This window comes from Nymphaea colorata, chromosome 7 (assembly GCF_008831285.2).
Source record: "Nymphaea colorata isolate Beijing-Zhang1983 chromosome 7, ASM883128v2, whole genome shotgun sequence".
Classification (NCBI taxonomy): domain Eukaryota; kingdom Viridiplantae; phylum Streptophyta; class Magnoliopsida; order Nymphaeales; family Nymphaeaceae; genus Nymphaea; species Nymphaea colorata.
In genome coordinates this window covers 18533049-18558794 of record NC_045144.1, presented here as the reverse complement: position 1 = coordinate 18558794, position 25746 = coordinate 18533049, and the positions used below count along the sequence as shown (strand labels likewise).

The 25746-nt window shown below is 39.3% G+C and overlaps 3 protein-coding genes and 2 non-coding genes across 5 annotated transcripts; 2 read left to right on the top strand and 3 right to left on the bottom strand.

The window, feature by feature from the left end:
- Positions 1–336: 336 nt before the first annotated feature.
- Positions 337–537, bottom strand: LOC116258210 (U2 spliceosomal RNA). The gene has a single exon (XR_004173632.1). It is a non-coding gene; the product is annotated as a U2 spliceosomal RNA (small nuclear RNA).
- Positions 538–2786: 2249 nt separating this feature from the next.
- Positions 2787–2903, bottom strand: LOC116258213 (U5 spliceosomal RNA). Its single transcript, XR_004173633.1, has one exon. It is a non-coding gene; the product is annotated as a U5 spliceosomal RNA (small nuclear RNA).
- Positions 2904–4598: 1695 nt separating this feature from the next.
- Positions 4599–8653, top strand: LOC116257097 (uncharacterized). The gene is made up of 6 exons (XM_031633713.2): positions 4599–4833; positions 7610–7708; positions 7787–7895; positions 7984–8055; positions 8201–8206; positions 8292–8653. Exons 1-6 carry the CDS (start codon positions 4634–4636, stop codon positions 8409–8411), a joined length of 606 nt encoding a protein of 201 aa, XP_031489573.1. The 5' UTR covers positions 4599–4633; the 3' UTR covers positions 8412–8653.
- A 2476-nt stretch (positions 8654–11129) lies between these two features.
- LOC116257955 (GSH-induced LITAF domain protein) lies at positions 11130–16284 on the bottom strand. The gene is made up of 3 exons (XM_031634982.2): positions 15920–16284; positions 11484–11610; positions 11130–11311 (listed from the first exon to the last, which is right to left on the bottom strand). Exons 1-3 carry the CDS (start codon positions 16156–16158, stop codon positions 11228–11230), a joined length of 450 nt encoding a protein of 149 aa, XP_031490842.1. The 5' UTR covers positions 16159–16284; the 3' UTR covers positions 11130–11227.
- A 5236-nt stretch (positions 16285–21520) lies between these two features.
- LOC116257712 (protein AUXIN SIGNALING F-BOX 2-like) lies at positions 21521–25202 on the top strand. The gene is made up of 3 exons (XM_031634668.2): positions 21521–22726; positions 23442–23931; positions 24237–25202. The coding sequence occupies exons 1-3, from the start codon at positions 22275–22277 to the stop codon at positions 25008–25010; spliced, it is 1716 nt and encodes a 571-aa protein (XP_031490528.1). The 5' UTR covers positions 21521–22274; the 3' UTR covers positions 25011–25202.
- The last annotated feature ends 544 nt before the right edge of the window (positions 25203–25746 follow it).

The window sequence follows — 25746 nt, the reverse complement described above, 5'->3', positions numbered from 1 at the left end:
CCAATCATTTTATTCCAATCAACCTGATTCAGGCGGATTTTGTTAGATCTGACTGGGCTCACGTTCATAAAATCTGACTTTGAAATAAACGACCAAATCCGAACATGATGATATATTAGAAACTGAATTTCAAAATGTACGGATATTAAACAATATTGATTTTATTTGAATCAAAATATAAAATTCAACCAGATATTTTTCTTTTTGAATCTGAATCTATGAGATGCCACATGTTCAATATAGGACCCTAATTTCTTTAAAGCAGAAAATTAGATGGGCATTGGAACTGAAACTGAATCAAAATATTATTGTACAAATATTTTTCTTAATGTTTGGCAGGGGTGCGCCAGGCCCGTGCTGTAGTGCAACGCATGGGCGACGCTCGAGGAGGCCCCGGTAGCAAGCTACCGGTGGCGGCCAGCCTCCCCCACAATAAATTAATTTAATATCGTGTGGTCACATGGACCACGTATCAGATATTAAACTGATAAGAACAGATACTACACTTGATCTTAGCCAAAAGGCCGAGAAAGGTATGATTTGAAACGGTGCCTTCCCTCTCGTTTTATAGCTCCCACAACACCTGCCACTTCCGCCTTCTCGTCGATACAGGACTAAATAAGTGAAACCCGTTGAAAACTTAAAAGCCGAGGCTCATTATGATGGCCATGTGATGACGGAAACCGCCGGATAATAAGATTGGTGTGGTGGTTTCAGTTCCCTCTCTATAACCCGACCATATTGCTTCTTCCCTTCTCGAAGGTGGCTGCCGGAAAAACGCCTTTTGCTGATACCCACTTCAAACCTTCGCCGGAGCACTGACCAGTAGTTTCAAGAAGTCTTTGATTACGCCGGAAAATCGACTGCTCCCGTCGGTCGAAACAAAATCGAAAGCAAAAAAGAAAGGTTTGCCCCTCGGAGGAATTTGGCACTTTCAAGTTTCAAGGGATTTGAGGGACTACCCCGAGAATCTTAACGGAAAGAGAAATCGTCAAACACTGCTGCGAGAAGCAACCAAAATTGGGTTTTTCCTTTGCTTCTTCACCTCGAACGCTTCAGCTTGCAACTGTGGTGATGGACTAATGCGTGAAACATCATGATGATGGTATGAGGTTTATGGTCGAGGCTCATGGTGATGGCCATGGTGTGCATTTGGTGTGCTCTTGGTGGTGAGGTTGATGATGTGGTGACCGAGCCGTTGAAAATACTGCTCTCTCTTAATCATCTGTTGGTTTTTTCGTAGCTGTATGGTGGTACTCATAGTGAGGACCATTATGATGGCCATGGTGTGCATTTGTTGTGCTCTTGGTGGTGAGGTTGATGATGTGGTGACCGAGCCGTTGAAAATACTGGTCTCTCTTAATCATCAGTTGGTTTTTTCGTAGCTGTATGGTGGTGCATTTAGTATGATGTATGTTTAAAGCAAGGCTTATGACCATGGTATGCATGAACATTCTACACCGATGACCGATGATAATATTTGCTTTTTCGTATATTTACATATTCGGATTTAAATTTGGTTTCGAATGCAAACAAAGAAAAGTCACATTCGACTCTAATCTGAAATCTGATTTTATAATCCGAATCTGATCCGATTTTATTTTTATATTTTATTTAATTCTGAAACCAAATGTTGAACCAGATTTTCTCAATTTTCAAAACATAATAACATTAGATAAATTATATTTGTCTAAAAATGAAACTGATCATATCTGAGTTCCATCGGATATTTACATATATTTGAATCGGAATCCAATTAGATGTCATTTATTAAATCTGAATCTGATCCGATTTTTTAATGAGATATTAAATTTTTTTCCAAATCTGATTTTTTCGAATTGGTTCGACCAGTATCCAATTCAAGTTGAATATATTGACAACCTCACTAATGATCATGGCGCCTTCCTTATCAAAACTGTTGGGAATTTGGCCTCTGATCGCGGCCATAGCTCATATGGGCGGGTTGGAAGCATTTTGTGGTGTTTCATTCACCTGCAGAGAGCTATGCTCCTGCACCAACGAAGGGGACGGGCCTATACGTCAAAATTAAAGCAAGTAAATATCTTACTGCCTTATATACCTCTGGATCCTAAATGCAAAGAAAAAGAAGGGAGAGACTTCAGCTCTCATTTAAGAGGTAGAATAACCCTCATACACGTAATGGTCCATCCAAGTCGTGTTCTCGATATTTGGAAAAAATCTGAATCCAAACCCATTACTCCTTGCACTTTTGATTCTTGCGCGCCGATTAAATGAGCGTGACTGCGTGAGCGGTAGTTCATAACCTAACCCGATTGGTTTGGATCCAGGTCGAAGTTAGACACCAAGCCTGATCCTTCACCTACATAGCTGGTCTACCTTGACAACGTTAATAATCTTTTCTAATCTATTTCACTAACAAGTAACAATTATACTGATTGAACATATAACTCTACGTTCATCTTTAAATAATCCAAGTCGGTCCAGCCTGGGTGGGAGAATGATTATGGACCATACCCAGAACAGTTGACACCAATCCACAAGCTTCAGTAGTCGCCTGGTTTGGCTTGTGGTTGGATCCCTAAGATCTAAATCCGAACTTTTCGGTGATGGCCACGTCTGCTGTAATGCATTTCCCACAACCAATAAATCGGTATCGATTCGAACTGCCCTGATCCAACTTTAACAAAATCATTTAAATCTAACATCTTACTCATTCCCTTCAAAACGACCAAAAGACAGGATAAATGCAAGACTCGAACCAAAAAAATTGAAACTGTTATGAATTATTATAAACTTGTTAGGGCTTTCCTCCTGGGAGAAACGCCCTCAAAAAATTGGCGTATGCCGCTTTGGGTGGCGAGCACACGGTATTCTTTAGTAAAAGGCGAAAGAATAGTTCGCTCTGTGCTCACCACGCGGCTGCGTGATTTGATTCGCTTTCCCTCGTCTCCTTATATAGTACTGCAGCGGGACCACCAACCACCCCTCCTCGTCGATACAGGACTAAAGTTTTCTTCAAATTTGGACACCCAAGGACGCGACTCTCCGGCCACTCTCTCCTTACCAACCCGCTTCGCTTTTGAGCCGTTTCAAAGAAAAACCGAGTTTCCAACGTAATTTCAGCGTCGTATGAAACGGGATGCTTCATTGGATTCGCTATAGAAAGCCATATGCCGGTTTTTGGACGCAAAATAGATTCAGAACATCTTAAATCTGAAATCTGAATACCGCATATGATTGAGATCCGGTAAAAATCCAACTAAATTCCATGAAAATGTCGAATCTTGTGCAAGTAATATGTTTTGAATTCAAGTTTGAAAAGGAAAGTCCGGGTTCGAGATGAGCCCAAACCCGATTATGTAAAGTCCAGTTGATGTAAACTTAGCAAAGGTTGTGTTTGGATCAAACCTGAACTGTTTGCTTAATTTCTTGAAACAATTCTTTCTTTTTTTGAATTGTCTTTTCTAAACACGCAAGATTTAGCTTATTAGAATAGAAATTAAATCTAATCAATTGGTGGCATTACCATTTCTCTTGAACAAAATATTACAAGTAACTTTTTTTAATAGTAGAAAAATAAAGTATTTAGCATATGAGATTAAGGTTGAGCGTACCCGGCTCAGCTCAGCTCAACTCAATAAGGAGTTTGACTCGGGTCGGGCCACAGCCCATGACTACGGCCCAAGCTTGACTCACCGACCTAGTTAAAATTACAAAAAAATTTAATATATATATATATATAATTAATCATAATATATATATATAATATTATTATTAAAAAATGTCAGGTCAACACAGCCCGATTCAAGAACTTATAGAGTTGACGCAGCAATCAAATTATGGGCCCAAGGGCCAGGTGTCAACTATAAGATGCTAATATTGATTTGATTCAAGTTTTAAACTCATTTTAACAACTTAAATGCACTTAAATGTTGAGGTTGGACTCGGAGGGGCGACTGGATAAATGCTAGAGGACATAAACAGGACGGTTACCTAAATCGGATCTAGTGAGTTCAGGCACACCAAATTGGACTAGTCAAATGCTGGTCTACCATTTTAATGATCCATACCCGTTTTGGTCCTGCCGTATCTATGGACCATTTCTGTTTTAAACGTACCATCCAAGTCCGGCTACCTATTTTCTGATATGGATCATCCATTTATATCAGGGAGTAAGCCAGTGATGACTCTAATCATTTATATTAGAAAACAAGTGAATAATAACTTAGAGTCATCCAACCATTTAACCAAGTTGTTAATTTAAATAAAATAAATAGTTAAAATGAAAACAACAAAAAAAAATGTGAATATTAGATGATGAAAATATTTAGTTACTCTTTAAAAAAAAAAAAATTCCAAACAATTGGTCGTGTTTGATTGGATGGTACCGTTCAATTTTCCTAGTATAAAAATATGGATCTTGTAGATCACACTGCCCTCTCAAATCCAAGTCTCCTCCCCGTCGGGGTTTTAATTCGAATCTGATAGAATCAGATTACTCGGGTTCGGATTATGGCACTTAATTGGAACGGGGATTTGGATCTGACATGCATGCCCGTACCCGGTGTACCTGAGTCCGGAAGTGCCATCTGCCCTTTCGGCTTGTACAAAAGGGCCTCCGGCGAGATCCGTGCATTAGGGCACGGAGAAAATGGCGAGATCGGAGCTCGTGGCCTCTTTGCTCCTCCCCTCCTTTTGCTGCTGCTTCTTCCTCCTCTTTGCCTCGTTGGTCGCTGCATCGGAATCCGACGCGCCGTTCCTGATCGTTCACAAGAAAGTCGATCTCTCGAGGCTCAAATCCGGCGCCGAGCGACTCTCCGTCTCCATCGATGTCTACAATGAAGGAACTGCGTAAGTTTTCGGGACGAATTGTGTGCAATCCGAGCTAATTGTCTGTCTTTTCTGGTTAGAAAATGGCGATCTAGGTCTTTTTAAGAATGGAATTTGCTGGTTGATTCTATTGTTTGGGCGTTTAGTGCGTGAATTTTGTTCTTAATTTATGTAGATCGATCGAATTCGTTAACTTTTCTTTGCGATTGCTTGTCGAATAGATCGACTGAGGTTCTGTTTAAGGAGTTTTTTCTTTGATGTAGTGATTTACTTCGTCTTCATTTTTTGCTTCATTGAGATTGCTGAGTCGTGCAATTTAGTGGATGTATGGGTATTTTCTTTGACTGGAGTCTGTCCGCATTTTGATGGTTTGCTCGCTTGCTTCCGACAATTTATTGTGGATTTGTCTGTTGCTTAAGTTTTATATTTATTTCCTTACATGAGTTTCGTTTCTACCTTACGAGTCTCGGGTATGTTTTCATTCCGAAGTTGTATAATGTTATTTGCTTCATGAGAATTACACTTGAGCCTGTGGTTTGGAGGTTATCTTTTCCAAAGCTGGAGAACATTTTTTTTTTGTTTCACAATGATTGCACTTGAAATTGGTCTTAGTACGCCTACATGAGACATCGAGAAGAAAGAAAAGACAAATTTAAGCACAAGCTACACAGGTCGGAAATGCAGTCAAAAGCTTCTCTCTTACTTGTGCTTACAATCATCTTCCAGGATTTGGTAGTTACTGGAACTGAGAGGCTTGTTATTCTAGGTGAGTTGTGTTGTTCTCGCAGGTGATTGTGGGCAAGTGGTGCTCGTATGCTAGGAAAGCTTGATTGGGTAATAAATTTTGATATATGTTGTCATCGTCTTTTTTAATTGGTGTTTTTGGTGTAAATTATACTTGCTCCCTTTGTCTCTCTTACCCTAATAAACGAGTCCATTTGTTTGAGGTTTCGCTCAGCTGAGCTCGTTATATTTGCCAGTTTGTGAATTGTATGTTCAGTTAATTTTGATGGTCTAGGTTGGAGAATTACTGTTTATGGGCTTTGATTCATGAATGAATATGTATCCTACATTAACGTTCAACAAAGGATCTCTGATTCTCTGGAAACTGGTTCAGAATATGCTCCAAGTACGAAACTGTATGGGAGTACAGGTCATTAATGTTGCCTTTGTTTACTCTTCTAAATATTTAAAAATTAAAAGTACTATGGATGTCTTAACTTGTGAGACATTGAGCTACAAAGAAGTTGGTATTAGACATCCTTTCAAATTACATTTTCAACAGGAATTTAATTTATGCACGTATTGTTTACACAACAAATTTTACGTGATTTTCCAGTTGTTATTTAGTCATTTAACATTTCCAAAACATGAAAAATATGCATAAAACATGCTGAGAAAGTAATTAAGAATGTGTTGCTTGATTGCTTCAGTGACTTGAATCTGTTTGATGATGTTCCAAATATTTTCTCTAGTAGGTATGTGTTCACAAGGACACCCTTTTTTCAAATATGAACCTGCCACTTTGGTAATATGCAACTGTTCATATTCTTTTCTGGGGCTTATAGTCCACAAGTTTTTTCGTTGAGCTCCCAAAATGCATCATTTCTGTCATCTATTGCTGAACCATCATGTTCAAAGTTCAAAGGTTTTCCTTTTTTATCTACCTTCTTAACCGTGTGTCTTGAAGACACCCTCGGATTCCTTAGTATCATCTGGGTGTGCTGGTGAAAGTTAGGATATTTCTTTCCCTTGTTGGCATTATGCTAAATGAGCTCCGATTTTTCAGATGAGCTATGCCCTAGGAAATTTCTCTCTAGGAAATTTCTCTCTCATGAATTCTGAAGAGGGACTGCCGACCCGAATGTGGAGTCAAGCTAGACTGAATTTGATGAGTAACTTCACCTTAAATTTAGTGTCAGTCACTTTGATTTGGAAAGACCTTCTTGAAGTTTGTCTAGAGGGCTATAGGACCCCATCCCTTGTTGTGGTAAGTTGTCATGTGACCATGCCTAATATGAGTGTGATAGAATGCTGACTACTAATATATAGCAGCATTTGCTTTCAGATTCTTTAGACCTCACAATATAGAATCCAACTGCCATCCTTCTCGGACTATCTTCGGAATTCATGTCTGTTGTGGATCTTCTTTTATGCTTGCTAATTCCTTGATTGAGTCCTCTTTGTGTCCCTTCAAAATGACCATATGGGGAATTGTACCGTAGCCTATGGCTTTCTGCAGTTATGGTTGTCGATCTTCAAGATTCTAATTTATACAGACTCTTCAAAAAGGTTGCTGCACCTGAGTCAACACGGTTCGGGTGCCAGTGTGACTTGGATGCAGAAATTAACAATTGTTCGTTTGTATTCTTTTTTTGGTTGAATCATGGATAGAATCAAAGTTTGTTAATTGTCAATTATTGATTCTGTTGTTTGTAGACAATATGCATCCTCGTTGCAGCCACCCTTGCACCCACATGGGCACCTGCACCATGCGCCTGTGTGACATAGCTACTACCATTAGATTCAGGTTAGATCATAGTAATTAGGACCTGGACTTTGTATTCTTTTTATCTCTACTGATGAGCTCTGACATGAAGAAGGTTCTCATTATCATGGTTGAGGCAGTCTCCAGTGTTATATGCATCACATGGTTTATTACTTTATTTTAGCGGCAGCATTAACTGTGGAAATAGGGAAGGTTGAAAAATTAAACTAAATGAACTGACATCTGAAATTATCAATGGTTATATATTTTTCCCCTTCCTCATATTATTATCCTCTTCGATGCTTGCAGGACTGCATATGATGTAAGCCTTAGCGATGATAGCTGGACAACAGACCTCTTTGAACTCGTGACTGGTAGCACCTCCAAATCATGGGAACGCCTTGATGCGTAAGTTGCATCACAAAATCAAATATGAGAACTCACAGAATTCATTTGCCTCCATCTGAAATCTTTTTGTTGTCACAGTGGTGCATCTCTTTCACATTCCTTCATTCTGGAGTCAAAAAAGAAAGGAAGCTTCCACGGTTCTTCAGCAGTGGTTAAATTCCGTATACCTTCAAAAGCAGCACTGCAGGTATCCTTTGCTTCTCTTTCAACATGACATTTTTAGCTTCCTTTCATGCCTGATTCTGATTCCTTCTTTCTTTCTGCTGGTTCAAAAGGAGGCCTACTCAACCCCCATCCTGCCCTTGGACATCCTGGCAGAGCGCCCCCCTGAAAAGAAATTTGAATGGGTGAGCTTTTGAACCTTGAACACGGAATGTCATTGGAGTTTTCCCCGTTTTCATTTTCTATTTGTTCTACACAAAAATGACATTTTTGCTTCTTCTTCATTGTTATGTGTTCTCGATGGCTCTCCAATCTCTGGAACTTTCCCAGGCCAAGGTATGGACCGTCAATGGTTCTGGTGTATTTAGTAGGTAGGTAACTTTGTCTGTGCTTCTCACGTGATCTTTTCCTTTTCATGCAGAAACTGTTAGCCAAATATGGGCCGCTGCTGTCAGTCCTCTCGATTGTCGGATTATTTGTTTACTTGGTTGCCAGCCCGTCAAAATCTGGTGCAGCAAAATCAAGCAAGAAAAAACGTTGATCATTGGGGGCCGTTGCTTGGTAACAGACTGTTCAGTACGATAGGACACCATAGACAGATAGACTAGACCTTGGTGGAAACCTTTTGTTCTTTAGCTCTCATTTTATTCTGAAAATTAGAATCATGTGCTGCAGCTAAAGCCAACTTTAGGCTGTAACTGTGGAACCTGTAACAAAAGAAATTTTGGCATACGATTTGCTGTTGAGTCTTTTGGCACCTAATGTTCATTTTCATTTTTATTATTTCTTTTGCTTTTCCATGGATAGTGAAAATAGTGTGGACTTCAAGGCGAATTCAGATTACAGCAACGTCTCAATTCTCTGTGCGCATGGGCTTAATGGGCAACGGCGTTGGCCGTTTCGTATCCTGTCATGTCCAGGTAGGTGTGTCATCGTATCTCTTCGTTAAATATTGGACAGGGTTCCATCTCTGAGGTTCTGGAAATGCATTATAACACGACTCCTGCTGGGCCTGCTATCAAGGAATCCGTGCCTGATGTCTGTGAGGATTCCATGAACCAAAAGCTCTTTTATACTTGACGAAATTAACGCTTTCTGTGGCTTTTACATAGAAAAATTATGGATCTGATTTACAATGTGGGGATGAATCCAGGGAAATTTGAATGTCATGAATCATATCCGGTTCAGCATATTGGTCTGACTCTAACGTCTCATCCCGAAGGTCTCATTCGGCCTCATTCAATATCGGCCATTTAATTTTTCAAGATAGAGGGTTTGATACGGTCATAAATGTACTTCATGGAAATCCCAACATTGGATTGAAAATGGTCGCGCTTTGATTGTGAGGATCTAAGATCCTTTTGATGGAAGGCGAAAGACTAGTTCGCTTTGATTCTTTGTCACCGCATCCATTTCATAACACAAGACTTTCACAGGGCCTTTCAGGGTGTGGTAGACACGTAATATATTTCACAGTGCCTGGGAATCTCTCGAATCCAAACCGGGGGTCAATATCTCTCGAATTTGGAGAGATAGTATGATGAACTGAAGAAGGATTAAGAGTGAAATCTCTTGGACAATTAAGACTTTTCAGAGAGTCCTGACCTTTGAAGAACCTTTCCATTTTTGTGAATACTAATGACATACAATTGTCATTGTTTCGGACAGTAGGATTGACGGTCGCATTCGTTCAATCTGGCAAAGCCAGCCTGGCCTATGCCCTGGTTGGATCCCTCGCGGTCAGAGATCCTTATTAACCTCATTCCTTCTGAAGAATATGGAGCAGTGGAAGCTGATAGGGGCAAGTGTATTTAAGAAATTCTTGATAATGGCTGTAGAAATAGGGGAGGTGGAAGCACATTACAAAGATTTTTGACAGCTTTAGCACTCATTTAGTTCAAGGCATGGATGTTCTCTGTTGCAAGAACAGCCTCAAACCTATTCTAAGTTGAAGGATTTATTTGGGAGTTTGTGAGATCGAAAGGGATAGAAGTGAAGTGGAGGAGCAGACTTTGGTTTTCAAAATGCCCTGCCTAGAGCCTGTTGGTTCGCATTCATCTACTGCTACGATATGTTTCTAACGGAGACAAGAGCGCAAAGAGTGGGGTTTAAGCTTGTATTTAAATGCAGATTGTGTGGGCGAACAACTGAGGATCAGGACCATTTACTTTTCACTTGTGGTTTTGCTGCACACATTTGGAAATTTGTGTTATCTTGGTTCAACTTCTTTGAGTTTGTCCTTACTGACTTTACTACAGCTTGGGTTGGTGGTGGCACAAGCACCTAATTAGTAAAGAACTACGTCAATGCTGGCTTCTATGCTGCCATGCCGTCATATGGAGAATCTGGTGTTTTGGTAACTTGGCAGTGCACAAAGGAATAGTCAAACATGTCAGTGACGCAATGAGAGAAGTCTAACTTAGCTGTTGTGAAATATTTCTAAAGTAAGAACAGTCTGGATGTGAAGGGACAACTATCAATCTCTGGATCAACACAAATGTGCTTTCACCTTTTTGAAAAATTCGAGAGAAGGGTGGGTGGGTCATTGGAAGCTCCCTCAATAATTTATGGACCATAATTTGTGCATGCATTCTGCGGGTAAGTGATCAATCCATTAGTAATGAAAGTTTTGAAAGAACTTATGACAGATATTCCGAAGAGTGTGGGTCTGCTGAAGATTCGATCTAATAGGCATTAGATGGAAGCGATGGCTGCATACCATTTTGCAAACAGAGCGCCATGACATTGTGAATGCTTTAGAGTTATGGTATGGTGGTTAATATTTGTAATGATCATTTGTGTTTTGATGTAATCACCATGCTCTGTGGGTAAGAGGTTTTTGGAGCTTAACTGGCTCAATTTTGGTCTTTGTTTTGTTTGTATGTATCCTATCATTTTTTTTTACTTTTTTCCTTTTGAATGGAAGGGGAACTCCCCCAGCACGCTTTCATCTTAAGATCCTTTTGAGTATGCGATTTGCCAGATTGAAGATCTGCTCCAAGACAAGTGCCATCAAGATTCAAGACCATTAAAAATAGCTGAGGCCACCTTTGATGGCCTGGTAAAGTCATCCATGATGCTCTCACATTAAAGAGTTTCCCAGTGTGAAAAATGCCGGAAGACCACAGGATTTTTTTTTTTTCACAATTTCATAACATTAAAAAGGTCATTAGAGGAGATGGCGTCCTCCCCTGTAAACAGGTCATTCACAACAGACACCCAACAAACAGACACCAAACTAAACAAATACAGCTAAAAGGATCTGGAACAAGAGCTTTTATTACGAATTTTCATGTATCTTAGAACCAACTATTTTTTACAACGGATATTCAAACATGACCTTGAGTATATGCTAATTTAGGCAGGCAATGCAAAGCTTTCCTGAATCCAGTGAGAAGCATCGACCACAGCGCAAGGATCGTTTTTCTCAAAATCAGCAACCTGGATGAGAGAGAGAGAGAGAGAGATTAGTCTTAGATTGCTAAATGAAGCCAAATTCAACAGTGCTAAATCATGTCGTTATTAAAATTTAAAGATGACCAGGAAGCTACACGTTTTCCACTACTAGGTATTTCGAACGTGAAGATTGGAGTTTGTATAATAGCTCGCTCACCTTCTGCCCACAGGCTGGACAATAGTGGTACTTATGCCAGAGACAATCCATTCCAGGGCACAGAAAGCAAACTCCGAGCATAAAAGGCATCATACAACCGACAACAGCAGCCAGACTTGGCTTGGACCTGCAAATGTCACCATAAGCATGAGGCATCTTATAATTAACATCCTTGAAGTTCATAAATAAAACATTAGAAGAGCTTTCAGCAGTAAACATGGTACAATCAGATGCAGGAAACATCCTGGATCTGGATGCATGACAGCTTACAGGAATTGAGTGACTAAAGCGGTAAAGAAAATTCATTTATACTATCAAGGGACCATTCCAAATTAGGAAAAGCAAATTTGCTACACAAAATGAACCATGGATAAGTTGTGAGTACTGCAGCTTCCAAATCAAGTTAATAACATAATTTAGATCACTAACTGGGAAGGAAGGGGAAAAACAAAATAGGACTTCTTAAACGACAGAACATATCTGCACGACAGGGCCTTCCATTATAAAGAAACTACAAACACTATCAGAAGGCCTATATCATATGAGTCTGCCCTCCGCACTGAATGACACTCTTTCCAGTTGGACTGTAGTTCTCAATAATGTGGTTTTTCAAGCTTTCTTTTGATCTAACATGATTAAAAAACCATCTCCCTCTAGCAAAAGAATATCATATATTCGGAAAAGCATGAGATCTGGATAAAAGCAACAATTGGAAAAGCATAACATCTTTATAAGGAAAGAAAGCCTGAGACTCCATGGAAGGGATTAGCCTCACTAAAAAGCAGATCAATTCTACGATCCAAAATGACATATGTTAAAATAGTTTTTGAGTCATTCAAATACTGAAAGGAGGATCCCTTCATAACTAAAACACCTGGACATGACTGAAGGGCGCCTGCCTGCACACGATGCACGTGTACATGCGCTGCCGATTCGGCACCGATGCGGTGGAATCGTCTGGACACATGCCCGAGCCAGGTCAAAGGTAAGTCGGGTGCGGTCGAAGTGCACGGACGTCATACTCGTCCGCACTTTTAATTTTTTTTTTTTTTAAAAAAAATTCATTTCATAAGCCCCGACGAGCCAGAAACGGGTTTCATCTAGGAAACCCTGTTTGAAGTGCTGCCACTGCCGCTGCTTTGGGCTGTGCATCCATCACCCGATGACCTCCGGTGATAGCTCCAGCTCCTGTGACAGCCTCTTGATCAGCCGGTGCTCTTCCTGCGACTGCTACTGTGCCCTGGTAAGTGGCGACTGCGACAGCCAGCGTCTTGTCCAGCTACAACGCCGGCGACAGCTTCCACCCAGTGACAGCCTCTGGCAATGATTATTTCTCCAGCAAAGAAAACGGAATCAAGTTTACAGTTTTTTCATTTTTCTTGTTAATTCTCTAAACTTTAGAGCTTTACTGTAAATCGTGGTTGCCTAATATAATTTCTTAACTAATCTTCTTCATAATCTTCAATCGGTGTTGTTCTTATGATCTTATCAATTTCTTTTATGTTGAATCGGTGATGTACCCTTAATTTCACTGTCTTGTTTCTGCCTTAGTTTTCATGCTTCACCATGCTTCTGTTTATCTTTTCGCCAAGCCTATTCTTCCACTTTTCACTATTTTTTCTGCTGTGCATGTAGTGCTGACTTCATTCACTGAATGCACTAGTATTCCTATAACCTCTATGGGTTTACACGCTACCGAATGACTGAATGGGGCTGAAAGTTTAATAAATATGCAATTTCTGGTGCTACTTCTTAGTTATATATTAGTTATTACTTATTACTTATTAGTTCTATATTAGTTATAGCTTTTTTGTTTGTGCTTGTAGGAGTTTTAAGTCTAACAAATCCTTTTATATATATTATATATATATATATATATATACCGCACTGAAATTTTTTTGGGATTCGCTGCATCCTGCACCCGCACCCGCAACCGTACCTCGCACTCAGGTGACTTAACTTCACAATCAGCATCCTCAAAATAAAGCAAATAACTTTTACTTATTCCAATAACTGATTACTGTATCTGGGGAGATAGATCAATTAGTCCTCGAAAAGGTTCTTTTCTGAACAGTTTAATATTTCTTCACAGTATCAAAAAAATACTTCAGGAAGTCTGGGCGAGACAAGCTTGCTCTTACTTTAGTCACATAAGGGAGACAATTTTCTGCATAATATGAATTTAACCAATAAGCATGACTCAAAATTCATTAACATGAAGAGGGCAAGTTCACTCTTGTTCTCTGGTCTGCCATTTGGGACACCTGAGAAAAATTTTATTTAGCTGCAATTCAAAATGAAACACAATAGTAAAAAAAAATCCACAATTTTGAGGGATCCATTATCAGTTCAAATTACAAGACTTCTGACCATGGAGAATTGAGATATTACATATTGTTTGGCAATATAGGGATGAGAAAATTACATATCATAGAAGTAGATTAATCAATTCTAGAACCTCCCACACAAAAGTGAGCATGAAGAACAAAGGAAATAACCATTTTTGTAAGGACCCTTTATGCCCAGTAATAGAGATTAGAGAGAATTTAGAATTTTATAGAAATGCAAGAAACATTATCATAAGCACTAATATTTTTCACCTATTTAGAATTGGACAAACAAAGAATATCACAAGGACGCCAAAGATCTCCATGCAGAGCGTCCATAAATTACGCCAGGTTAAGTGAGGCAAAACATATGGACATAAGAAGTTTCAACTTTCAACTGCTGTTTTTTCTCTGTGCTCTTTCATGTTTTATGTGACAGTCATGAGGAATTAAAATAATGGTACCGATTCTTCCATCATTTGACTTATATATATATATTATCCATTTAAGTTATTATATTTTTGTTTTGACATCTGGAGGTATCACCAGTATTTCTCTCTTTCAAGGTGAACTAATCTAACCAATACAGATGGTTGACTTGTAAAGTTTATTACAGTTAATATTATTTGATATTGATGCACACAGTATATCTAGCAACTTTGACACTGACTTCAGAATGAATATGCAGGAGTGAAGTGATTGCCCAAAAGATGCTTAAAATATCAAACTAAAATGACAGAAGCCTTATGGACAAGGGATATGATGACATCTTTAGGATGACCTCATTCTCAAATTTGAACATGGGACAAATATGCAGCTGATCTGAGCTAAGACTAATGCATGTTATGATGTCATGACTATCTTCAACAAAGTAACCATTCCCCATGACTCCTGCAGGACATGAATCTGTTTTTACAGTTGTTTTCTAATTCTCCCATCTTACACGAATTTAATTGAGAATCCTAATAATAATTTGATTCACCCCACAGTTATTTATTGATTAGATCTAGTTGAGAAAATTCATACGAAGAACCAAAGCCTGTTGACTAAGAGAAGTCACAAAGAAAGTAAATACATTTGCGGAATATCAATCTATAAGCTTGCAAAGAAACTTTTAGTTTTTCAAACACTTATTTTAGAGTCTTAGACATTCATCAGTTTTCCATGTCTTCCCTTGAAAAGAAAGTTCTAGTCCCCTGGTCTTTAATAGGAGACAATTTAATAGTTTGATAGCTATACAGGACAGACATATGCTAACCTCTACGAAATGAATGAACAAAGTAGTCATCAAGCATCCTCAGCTGTTCCCTTCATGTCAGGTTTCAGAAACGAACATTCGAGAGGCTTTTATGTTACGGAGATAGAATATTGCAGCAATATGCAGTAGATTTACTTTCTTAACAAAAGCGTGGAATCCTAATATCCTCAAGTTTGATCTCTTTCATTCCTAAAATCACTTTTTGCTACTCTAATATTCAAGGCTAGAATTAATTAGTTAAGTGGTAGTGAGAATTAAGATTCTACAATGACTAGGAGGCCTATCCTCCAGACAATTGAACATGTTCTTTATGCCCTTTCATAGGTTTCCTCTTGGTTTTTCTTCTTCCACCAAAGGGGGCATGGATGTGGAAGAGGAAGGGCCAACTGAGGCAACACCACACAACATCATTTTTTTTTTTCCTTCTCGCCAAAAACACACTTCTATGGAAAAGAAAGTCATCGGTTTCCAACCCACATCCAAGAATCTAGAAATCAGTTTCTTTTGCTTTTCTCAATCACCAGGCCTATATAAAAAGTCCTTCCAATTTTTCTAATCAACAATACGGAACCACATTTAATCCCATGAAAGAACATCAACAATGAAGTCCCCACAAAAAACCTTAGTTCTTCAAGAATTGCAACCAAAAGAGGATTCTCAACCTCTTCGTACGGAGTCAAGGTCGTTCAAGAGAATTCATTACATCTGAACCTCATTTCGTTGTTAACGCATTAAAACAAGAAACGAATCAAACTATTCATCACAAACTTTGAAAGAAAAAAAGAAAGAAATTGCTACCCATAAGAAAAAACGCGCCAGTTGAATCCGAAGAGGGAGAAGGAGCAAAAAACCTGACGGTGGTGAGGGCGGACTCCCCGCAGTAGACGCAATTGAAGGGGGCGGGGGTGTCTCGGAAGATGGTCTGCTGGATTGGAATCCCCTTGGGGTCACCGTAGATCGCGTTGGAGGGGATGATCCCAGCCTGATGGGGATTGCTGACCGTGTAGAAATACTGCTGCTGATATGGTGGTGGATTCGTCGGGGCCGGATAGGCGTACGGAACCCCAACGGCTGGTTCTTCCTTCGACATCCTTTCTTCTTCTTCTTCTTCTTCTTTCTTCTTCTTCTCTCTTTTCTCTTTTAAACCAGAAAGACGCGTTCCTGCAGACACGGAGAAAACTCTCCTTCCTCTTTCTCTCGGGGAAGGAGAAAAGGAATCGTTTTACTTCTGCGCAAGAGGAACCCATCTCGTGGGTGGGGTCAAGTAGCCTACAACCGTTCATCTTTGAGATGCGCGATCATGGACGACAGAGACGTTGCAACCCGTGGGTTGAGAAGAGCAGCCGCCCTCGCCGCCGCAATCCGGTCCGGAAAGACTCCGATGCTCATTGATTTTCAATGTGCCTTTTGTTCTATCGTGGATTTCAGATCTGCGGTGATTCAACATTCTATCTAAAATAAAAATATACGATATCAATTTCAGATTGAGCCCCATCAATTTAACATGCAACACATATTTAAAATCTAATATCCTCGATCTTAAGAAGTACATTTTTTAATGCAGCCTCGGATTTAAATCCAAAAAGAAAATTTGAAAACAAAGATCTTTTAATGCAGCCTCGGATCAGAAAGTTTGAAAATGAAGGTGAGTCCAGCAGCCGATTCCAATCCGTCAAACCATTCCTTCTTTCATCTTCAAGTCCGATGGCTTAAACTAGCCTTCCCGAATCGTCTAGAAATAAATTTTCTTATGATTCATACCATCTAAGTCTTCTTGGACGCTTAACTTAGATGATGTGAATTCTTCCCAACGCAACGCTATAATTCAACAATCTCCACATCACTTCAGGCGAAAATACCAACCAAACGTTGGCGGGCCACAGTCATGCGGACACTAAATAAAACATTTAAAACAAAATTAATAGAGGCCAACCTCTAATTTCATAAGTTTTACTAAAATTTTTGAAAAAATTTAATAGTTAAAATATAAATTTTTAAAACTTAGAGGGAGGCCCTAGCTCTGCTGGCCCCAACTTTCTTCCTCTCTTTTTCTCTTCCCCTGCCAACCCATTATTGAATGCAAAAGTATCTAAAAAAAAAATAGTCTTAGTGGCGAAGCTAAGATTTTTTTTATCGGTACGGCACTTGCATTGATGACACAACTTTAGTGTGGGCAGTGGCCCACCCCAACCAACAAGTAGCCAACACCAATTCCTTAAGATCAAACACTTTGTGTGCTCATTTGACCTGATCTCCAACACCACAACCTGGCCACAGTTAAGGTTGGGCATTGGGCCCGGCCCAGCATCAGCGTCCCGTGCCTTATGCCTAGGTCTAGAACCCGGTTAAAACCGCTAGGTTTGATCCTATTATAATATATATATATATATAATAATAATAAAATAAAACATATATAACAAATATAGTTATATATATATATGGTGGTGGGCTGCTGATGTTATGCCCGACCATACCTAAAACATTATTAGGCTGACAGAATGCCTGAATTTGCGGCTCCTGCTTTGGATACCCGGCCGGACGTCCAACTTTGATGACAGCCAATCGGTTTGAAAACGTCGGCCATTCGGACATTTACGGCACCTTATAGTGTGCGGAGCCGTTCATATGTTATGGCCCCCAATGCTGCTTGGGGTGCTGGAAATGACGAAAATGCCATTACTGTTAAAATGCTGGAAATTGGAAAAGCCCCTCTTACAAGGGCAAAACTGATTTTCTCTTTTTTTAAAAAGGGCCTTGGAAACAGGCTTTTCCTTCCGTGTTTGCAAGTAATCTCAACCCCTGATTTTCCGGCAGGCGCCTAGCCACATGTAAAATTCTTTTTACTTTTACATCGGTAAACTTAATACTTACTTATATACTCCTACACATATAAATGTTTCTGAATCTGGTTTGAATTAAGGCTTGTTTTAATTATTAAAAACAAATATTAATTAAAAAATAAAAAGTAAAAATAAGATAAAATTGAAAAAAAAAATATCAACAAAGTATGGCCTGCTTGCTGGTGAGGGTTCACATCGTAGTTGGTGCCATTAGATTGGTTCATATATTGAATCGATATTCCATCAATTTAATTCAAATAAACCTATTTTTAGCATTGAAACTCAAACAAGCACCGATAAGATCTTGGATTCGATTTGAGTGCAGTGGTAACATCCCGTATATATGTATGTAAGGAAGTACTGAGCATTCTCATATTTAAGATCTTGAAAATTTTTTCTTGAGCTTATATACTTACTTATCATGCTATCAATGATCTTAGTTCGAGTCCATTTAGGTGCAAATAAAAGTTGGACAGAATACACTTTGCAATTTTTAAGTACACAGTTGAATGTCCCAAAGGGGTTGGTGTAAGGGTTGAGGTTGAGGTTGGGGCCGGTAAGCAGTTGGTTTTCATTTCGAATGTTAAGGGTGTCATCTTTCTTGTATTGTAAGTCTATAAAAGTCAAGTTTGAAGTTTTCAAACAAGTGCCCATACCAGAGCGATTAATTGTAATACTCCAAGTATATAATGAACGACCTAAAAAGAGTCATATATCTAATTCATATAACCATATTGCCGATAATGTGGCAAAAATGGGCATATCATGTGGCATATGATTAACTAATACATATTGGTTTCTTAATTCTTAAACTAATACCCAAAGAAAAAAAGGGGGAACCACTTTTTGAACTTTTGCTATACTATGCTTGAAACGATTAATGTCTTTTGTGGAAGCACATAAAAAGAATGACTATAATATTGGATCGTCCTCTTATCTTTTGCTTTTTGGTTCTTTACATACAAACTTGACCTTAGGAAAATACTTGTCCTATACGGCTCTATAAAAATGGCCACAAGCATTGGGAAACATAAAAATGATATTCACAAGAAGTTAGGTGTCAATACATAGGGAGGACTTAGGGTTTAGAGCATTGTTACTAATATATGAATGACATGACACTAGAACATATGATTTATTTATTTTTTCTGATTGTTTGATTTTTAAATTGGTTGGAAAGAGTTAAAACCATTTCTCAAGTACAAGAACATAGAAATGGGCAGATTCATTAGGGTATGTATCAACTGATATAACCCACTTTTTCGATATCATTAAGATAAAGATAGTGCCACATAAACTCTAATACATGTTCAACATCCCCTAACGTGGTTTCATGGCACACAACTGTAGATCTCTATTTACTAGCGTCTTCTTCTGCCAAGATTCTGAAGCAGCCTTACATTATGTCGCATGAGTGCGAAGTGCTGGTGTTGGTACCGGTGTGGATCTCAAAAAATTTGGGTACGAAGGTGCAGTAAGAGTGTATATATATAATATATTTATTATATATATAAATGTATGTATTCATAATTTATATATGTATATATATAATTTTAGCTTGTTTGTTAGCTTTAAGTTGTCCTTTTTTTATTTTTATTTTTATTACTATACATAAAGAAAGAAAGAATAGAAAATATTTTGAACATGCATAAGAAAAGATGCAATTGGGATGCATGTCCGAGCCGCATCAGTATCAGCACCAACACCAGCACCGTGTCGACATGGGTGCGACACTTTTTTTGAAGGGTCCGTGTGATATAGACATTAAACCATAGTGACAAGGAGAAGTGGGTAGCTTTAATTCCTCCAAGCATCATCCCGGACCATCTAGATCATCATTGAAGCTCTATTTTTACTATACTAGGGCTTTATTTTTTTCTTTTGGGTGCTAATAAATATTAATGCATTTGTTGCAGTAAGTTTTAAATAGTTTGACTCATAATTGTTTGTACTTACAAAGTTAAGTGTAACAAAGCAGACAAAGTTAAAGATTAGTTAAACAGCGGTAGGAAAATGTCCCATTTTGTCTCTTCCATTAGGTTGTGACAAGATTTTTAAAAGGAAATTTGTACGTTCTACAAAGAAAACGGTAGGACGCATTCTACCGTGTTTGAATGAGGGGTGCATGGTCAAAGATGGAATAAAATATGACATGAAAAAAGCGAAAGCAAGTGACAGGAAAGGCATACTTGAATACCGAAAAGTTTGCGCAATGGTTCCCCAACTTTCGGCAACATAGTCAAACGCTTTTCTCCTTTTTCATGCCTAATTCGACGACCAAACGTGAAATGCTCAATCACGGACTTGATTTCGTTACTCTTTCAAGACCTAAGTGCAGTGCATTTTATTTTATTTTTTATTTTTTCAATGTGTAATAAACCAGCGTTATCGCAATCGGGCAGCCCGATTGAATTGAATCGGCAGCTAGTTGAACGGTGCCACGTGCTAGTAATTTTTTCAAAAATATTTTAAATTTTTTTTTAGTTACTTTTATATTTTTGCATTTATTTTGATTTACGTAATTGGGTTTTGCTTCTAACTGGGATTCGAATCTTGTTATTTTAAAAATTTTGTATCCAGCTAAGATAAGGTTACAAATTGACGGGCCTGGAAAAAGGAGACCCGGCTGATTCGACGGGCCGGCCTGGGTGGGCCCGATAAGTTCGTCAGATAATGATTTTTAATTTTTAATTAATTTATTTTTATATATTAATTTATATTAAAAAAATAATTTTTTAATGTAATCCGACCCAACCCGGGCCAAGCTTGGGCTCAAGTTTTTTAAGTCAACCGAACCCGAGTTTTAGAATGCTGGCTCGGCTGGGCCTCGGCCTATTGAAGAAAACAACTTTACCCATTAAACTTTCTAAACCTTCAACTAAACTAGTTTATGTGTTTTAATATATGTCTGTGAGAGAGAGAGAGAGATGAAGTAAAAGGCAGGATTAAATTGTAAAATTTAGTCGTTTACAACCTATTAGAGTCTCCCAGTTTTTTTTTTTTATCAATTTTGTTTCTTTTAAGAAGTATATTTTAAATTTTAGTTTCTTGATTGTACATGTATCACGAACAATAAGCCTAAATCACAGGATCTCGATACGTACAAAAGATTTTAGTTTATTTATATATATAATACGCATTTATTTATTCACTTACTGAAGTATAAAAAAGCCATCCATGCACCGAAATCAATACTGGACATCATGAACCGCTAATTTTTTTTAATGATAGCACATAAATAAACAACTTTTCCGTCTAGTGATTGCTCTATGATAGAAATGTGATTTAAATAATAAGTTCATTTACATTTTCCAAAAAAAATATTATCGCACTAATAAGTTTCATAAAAACAACTAATTATTTGTAATATATTAAAAAAAGGGAGCTGCGTAATGTGATTGGTCAGCAGCGTTGATCGACGAGCGATAAGGACGCATGCCTGCGGGAGGCGTGCGGGGTCCTGCATCTTACGGCCCGCGTCTCTTGTCGCTTTGCTAAGGCGCCATCCTGGCCGTCCACGGTTTGAAAGGGCGAAGGAGAAGAAAAAAAAAAGGAATTAACCACGGTTAACACCTCGAGTTATAACCCAAAGTTGGTCTTTAACTTGGAGAGAGAATCTCAGTGAAGAAGAGATTTTTTTTGCTGGGCTAGAGGGAGAGAGAGAGTTGGAGATTGAGGAGTCTGGTTTCTTCCCCTTTTTTGGTGGTTTTGTGTTAGGATTTTGGATGATTGTTACGTGTTTTTGAATGCTTATTTCGTAAGCTTTGTGATTGTTCTGGTTGTAGCTCCTGGGGTCTGTTTGAGTTCACATCTTCTGTTGCTTCCTGTCATTTGAGGATGGGGTCGGGTGGGAATGGGATGCTTGGTTAAATGGGATCTGTTCCAGCCGTTGCTGTCTGTCTGATTTTTTAGTCTTTCCTGATGCAAGAGAGAATGGGGTTCTAGATGGGTCGGAGATTATATGGTGGTGTTCTGGTTTTGAGGTTTCTTTACCATTTGGTGGAGATTTAGTCTCTTTGTTAGGTGATCTGGAGGGATGCAACGGTGAGGAATGGGGAGCGTTTTGAGACCTTTTGTTTGAGTGAAGGATTCATTTCTGAGTGAATTTTTCTCGCATTTCTTCTTGTTGTTCATGGTGGTGGAAACCGAAAAGTTAGGTTTGGGGTTAGGGTTTTAGGAACTGTTGCTTTGCAGTCTAATAGTTGAAATTAGAGAGCAAACCTTCTATGTTTTTGTTGTTTTCCCTCTTTTCATGCTTTTGGTAGTTGTTTTTTTACTGGCTAGGAAAAATCTTGGCATATTCTGGTGTTTGTAGTTCACCTTTAAGTGGAAGTAGGCCTTGATCGGCACGTGGCGAGCGAAGGGTATGGCGTCGTTTCCAGACGAGATCGTCGAACACATATTCAGCTTCATTTCCGGCCACCGTGATCGGAATTCGTTGTCTCTGGTGTGCAAATCGTGGTTCCGGATCGAGAGATGGTCAAGGGAAAGGGTGTTCATAGGGAATTGCTATTCGATCAGCCCGGAGCGGTTGATCTCGAGGTTTCCGCGGATCAAGTCGCTCACTCTAAAGGGGAAGCCTCATTTTGCAGATTTCAACCTGGTTCCCTATGATTGGGGAGGCCAAGTATACCCATGGATTGAGGCCATGGCGAAGAGCTACCCGTGTCTGGAGGAGATTCGATTGAAGAGGATGGTGGTTTCCGATGAGAGCCTGGAGCTTCTTTCCCGATCATTTCCGAACTTCAAGTCCTTAGTTCTCATTAGCTGTGATGGGTTTACTACGGAGGGCATTGCTGCAGTTGCTGCACACTGCAGGTGAGTTCCTCTATGTCGTCCGATTCATTGGCGTTCGAAATTGTACTGTGATCTTAGCTTCATTTTTGTTTGGTTCTACCACTTTTCTTGTTAAATCCTGTTTCCAATTTGTTAATACATATGGCGGTTATGTTGATGTTCAAATATATCTGGCCTGTATATCGAGGTGTGAATACCTTACCGAGGAGTATGTTCCAAGAAAAAATATAAAGCTATTTGGTGTTATTTTAGCTTATTTCTGACTTGGTAGGACCAGTTGATATTTTATTTTCTTTTCTGGTTGCGGAGGTTTATTTTCTTTTCTGGTTGGTCTCAGTTTTTTTGAATTTGTTAAAGGTATGTGTGGTGGTTGAACTGGTACATGCAAACTTAGCCAACACATTATGTGGGGATTCCTTATTGGGTAGTCTATGTTCAGGGGCGACCTTATCTCAGTTGGACAAGCTCGGTTCTGGGGAATGGGATGAATTCATTCTTGTCTTCTCAGCTTGTCGTTGGCCCCCATTGGAAATGTGAATGTAAATTAAGAGGCCCAGCATATGTTTTTTCCTCATTGCGGCAGGCAATCATATCTTTAAAAATTGGTTTTTCTTTTTCTATGTGAGTTGTGTTTTATTGCTGCTGAGGGTGTTCCCTTGTTGCAAACATGGAGCACGGTAATTCCTTTTCTTATACCTTTTATTTTGTGGTTCTCTGTTTCGGTTTAAATTCATAGGCACCTTCGAGAGCTGGATTTGCAAGAAAATGACATTGAAGATCACCGAGGGAATTGGCTCAATTGCTTCCCTGATTCATGCACGTCGCTTGTGCGGCTGAATTTTGCTTGTTTGAAAGGTGAAGTAAATGTTGGGGCACTGGAAAGGCTGGTTGTTAGGTGCCCAAACCTTAGGAGCTTGCAGTTAAATCGTTCAGTGCCTCTAGAGGTTCTTTACCGGATTCTGTTGAGAGCTCCTCATTTGGAGGACTTAGGTACAGGTGGGAACTCTCAGGAACCTCACAGTGTTCGCTCTGCTAATCTTGCCAGTGCCTTCCTCAAATGCAAGTCATTGAGAAGCTTGTCTGGGTTCTGGGAAGCTTCTCCACCATATCTGCAGTTAGTCTCTCTGTGTGCAAACCTCACTTCATTGAATTTAAGCTACGCAGCAATTCCAAGCAATGAATTGATCAAGTTGGTCGGCCGCTGCCCTCAACTTCAGCGTTTGTGGGTACGGTTTCTTAAACTGTTACAAATGCCATATCTACCTCTCAAATTTGGTTGCTTATTTTTGCTTTGGTGGTTTCAGTTTCCCATCTTTGTATTCTTTTGTAATCAGATGCATGTTTTTGATTCTTCCTTCAGTCTGAATTATCATAAACTAGGCAACCTTGTTTTTTGATTTTCCCCTTTGATAATGGTCTAAGACTAAATTAAAATTTTTATTTTTTGTCGTCTCTCTATTTTCTGCTGGACATCTGAACTTAAAATTTCCTCCATCAAGAGGATTTCTCATATCCATTTGGACGTTCTCAGGTGTTGGACCATATCGGAGATAATGGACTTCAAGTAGTAGCATCTACTTGTAAAGATTTGCGGGAATTGCGAGTGTTCCCATCTTACCTTTATGGTGTGGGTCATGCAGCTGTAACTGAAGAAGGTTTAGTTGCAGTGTCAAAGGGTTGCCCTGCCCTTGACTCGGTTCTCTACTTCTGTCATCAGATGACAAATGCAGCTTTGATAGCCATAGCCAATAACTGTCCGAGATTCATTCGTTTCAGGCTATGCATCATAGAACCAAAGAAGCCTGACTACATAACCATGGAACCACTGGATGAAGGGTTCGGGGCTATTGTTCAGTCCTGCAAGAACCTTCGCCGCTTGTCCTTGTCAGGTCTACTCACTGATCAAGTATTCCTATACATTGGCACTTACGCTGAGCATCTGGAAATGCTTTCCATTGCCTTTGCTGGCGATAGTGATGAAGGAATGCAGTATGTGTTGAAAGGCTGCAAGAATTTGAAGAAGCTGGAGATCAGGGACTGCCCCTTTGGTGATAGAGCTCTTTTAGCAGAAGTGGAGAAGTATGAGACAATGCGATCCCTTTGGATGTCGACATGCAATGTTACTTACCCTGGATGCAAGTTGCTGGCAGAGAAAGTTCCAAGTCTCAATGTTGAGATCATCAACGATAGGGATCTGACTGAGGAGAGCTCGAGTGATGATGACCAGCAGGTTGATAAGCTATATATATATAGGACTTTGGTTGGGCCAAGAAAGGATGCCCCCGACTTTGTCTGGACGGTGTAGACTGATATTTTGAGGTCACGGTTGGTGATTCAGGTGGCTTATGGCCGCGGCGTCACTTTCTGAATGAATTTCTGTAGCATTTTCTTCTCTCTTTTTTCCTGTAGTAGTTTCATGTACTCGTTTCTTGGTTATATATTAATCTTGTCAGGGATAGAAGATTCTGCTAATTTATGGTTGGGACTTGGTCTTCAATTAACTGAGCATAGATATCAACCGATGAGTAATAAGGAATCAGCTACAAGTATTTTCTCCTGAGTGATGGGTCATAGGCGGTGATTGATTTAAGCCAACATTATCGTCAAAGTCGGCCTGAATCGGCTGATTCAAATAGAACCGGTTGCAAATTGATTCAATTCTATGGCCGAGAGTCAAAGACAGGGTTTGAATAATTCAAGAAATTAATTATTCTACAATTGTTGTTGTTGTTTTTTTTTTAAAAAAAATATTGTTGTCCCATACCGTAACTGCTGATACATCAGAGAGTTGGTGGTGGTATTAACTGTCCGCTAAATCGGAGGTAGGGGGGTTGGGGGAAGCAGGAGAGAGGAGACTCCTACAAGTCGCAACAGACATTGAAGTAAGCTACGTGTCCTCCTTTTATGACTTTACTGAAGGAGTAATCGACTATAGATGCTTCAATCATCGTATCACTTGCATTTATGTAAGCGGTCGCAAACACCTGTTTTTCCTTTTCTTCCTTGCTGCTCTTTTATAGTTTCTGTCATATGGGATGATA

Coding starts and splice junctions, on each gene's coding strand:
- LOC116257097 (XM_031633713.2), top strand. CDS start 4,634: ATGGCGAGATCGGAGCTCGTGGCCTCTTTGCTCCTCCCCTCCTTTTGC. Junction 7,709..7,786: donor TCATGGGAACGCCTTGATGC/GTAAGTTGCATC, acceptor TTGTTGTCACAG/TGGTGCATCTCTTTCACATT. Junction 7,896..7,983: donor CTTCAAAAGCAGCACTGCAG/GTATCCTTTGCT, acceptor CTGGTTCAAAAG/GAGGCCTACTCAACCCCCAT.
- LOC116257955 (XM_031634982.2), bottom strand. CDS start 16,158: ATGTCGAAGGAAGAACCAGCCGTTGGGGTTCCGTACGCCTATCCGGCC. Junction 11,611..15,919: donor TCCGCCCTCACCACCGTCAG/GTTTTTTGCTCC, acceptor TGACATTTGCAG/GTCCAAGCCAAGTCTGGCTG. Junction 11,312..11,483: donor GTCCAGCCTGTGGGCAGAAG/GTGAGCGAGCTA, acceptor TCTCTCATCCAG/GTTGCTGATTTTGAGAAAAA.
- LOC116257712 (XM_031634668.2), top strand. CDS start 22,275: ATGGCGTCGTTTCCAGACGAGATCGTCGAACACATATTCAGCTTCATT. Junction 22,727..23,441: donor GCAGTTGCTGCACACTGCAG/GTGAGTTCCTCT, acceptor TTAAATTCATAG/GCACCTTCGAGAGCTGGATT. Junction 23,932..24,236: donor CTCAACTTCAGCGTTTGTGG/GTACGGTTTCTT, acceptor GGACGTTCTCAG/GTGTTGGACCATATCGGAGA.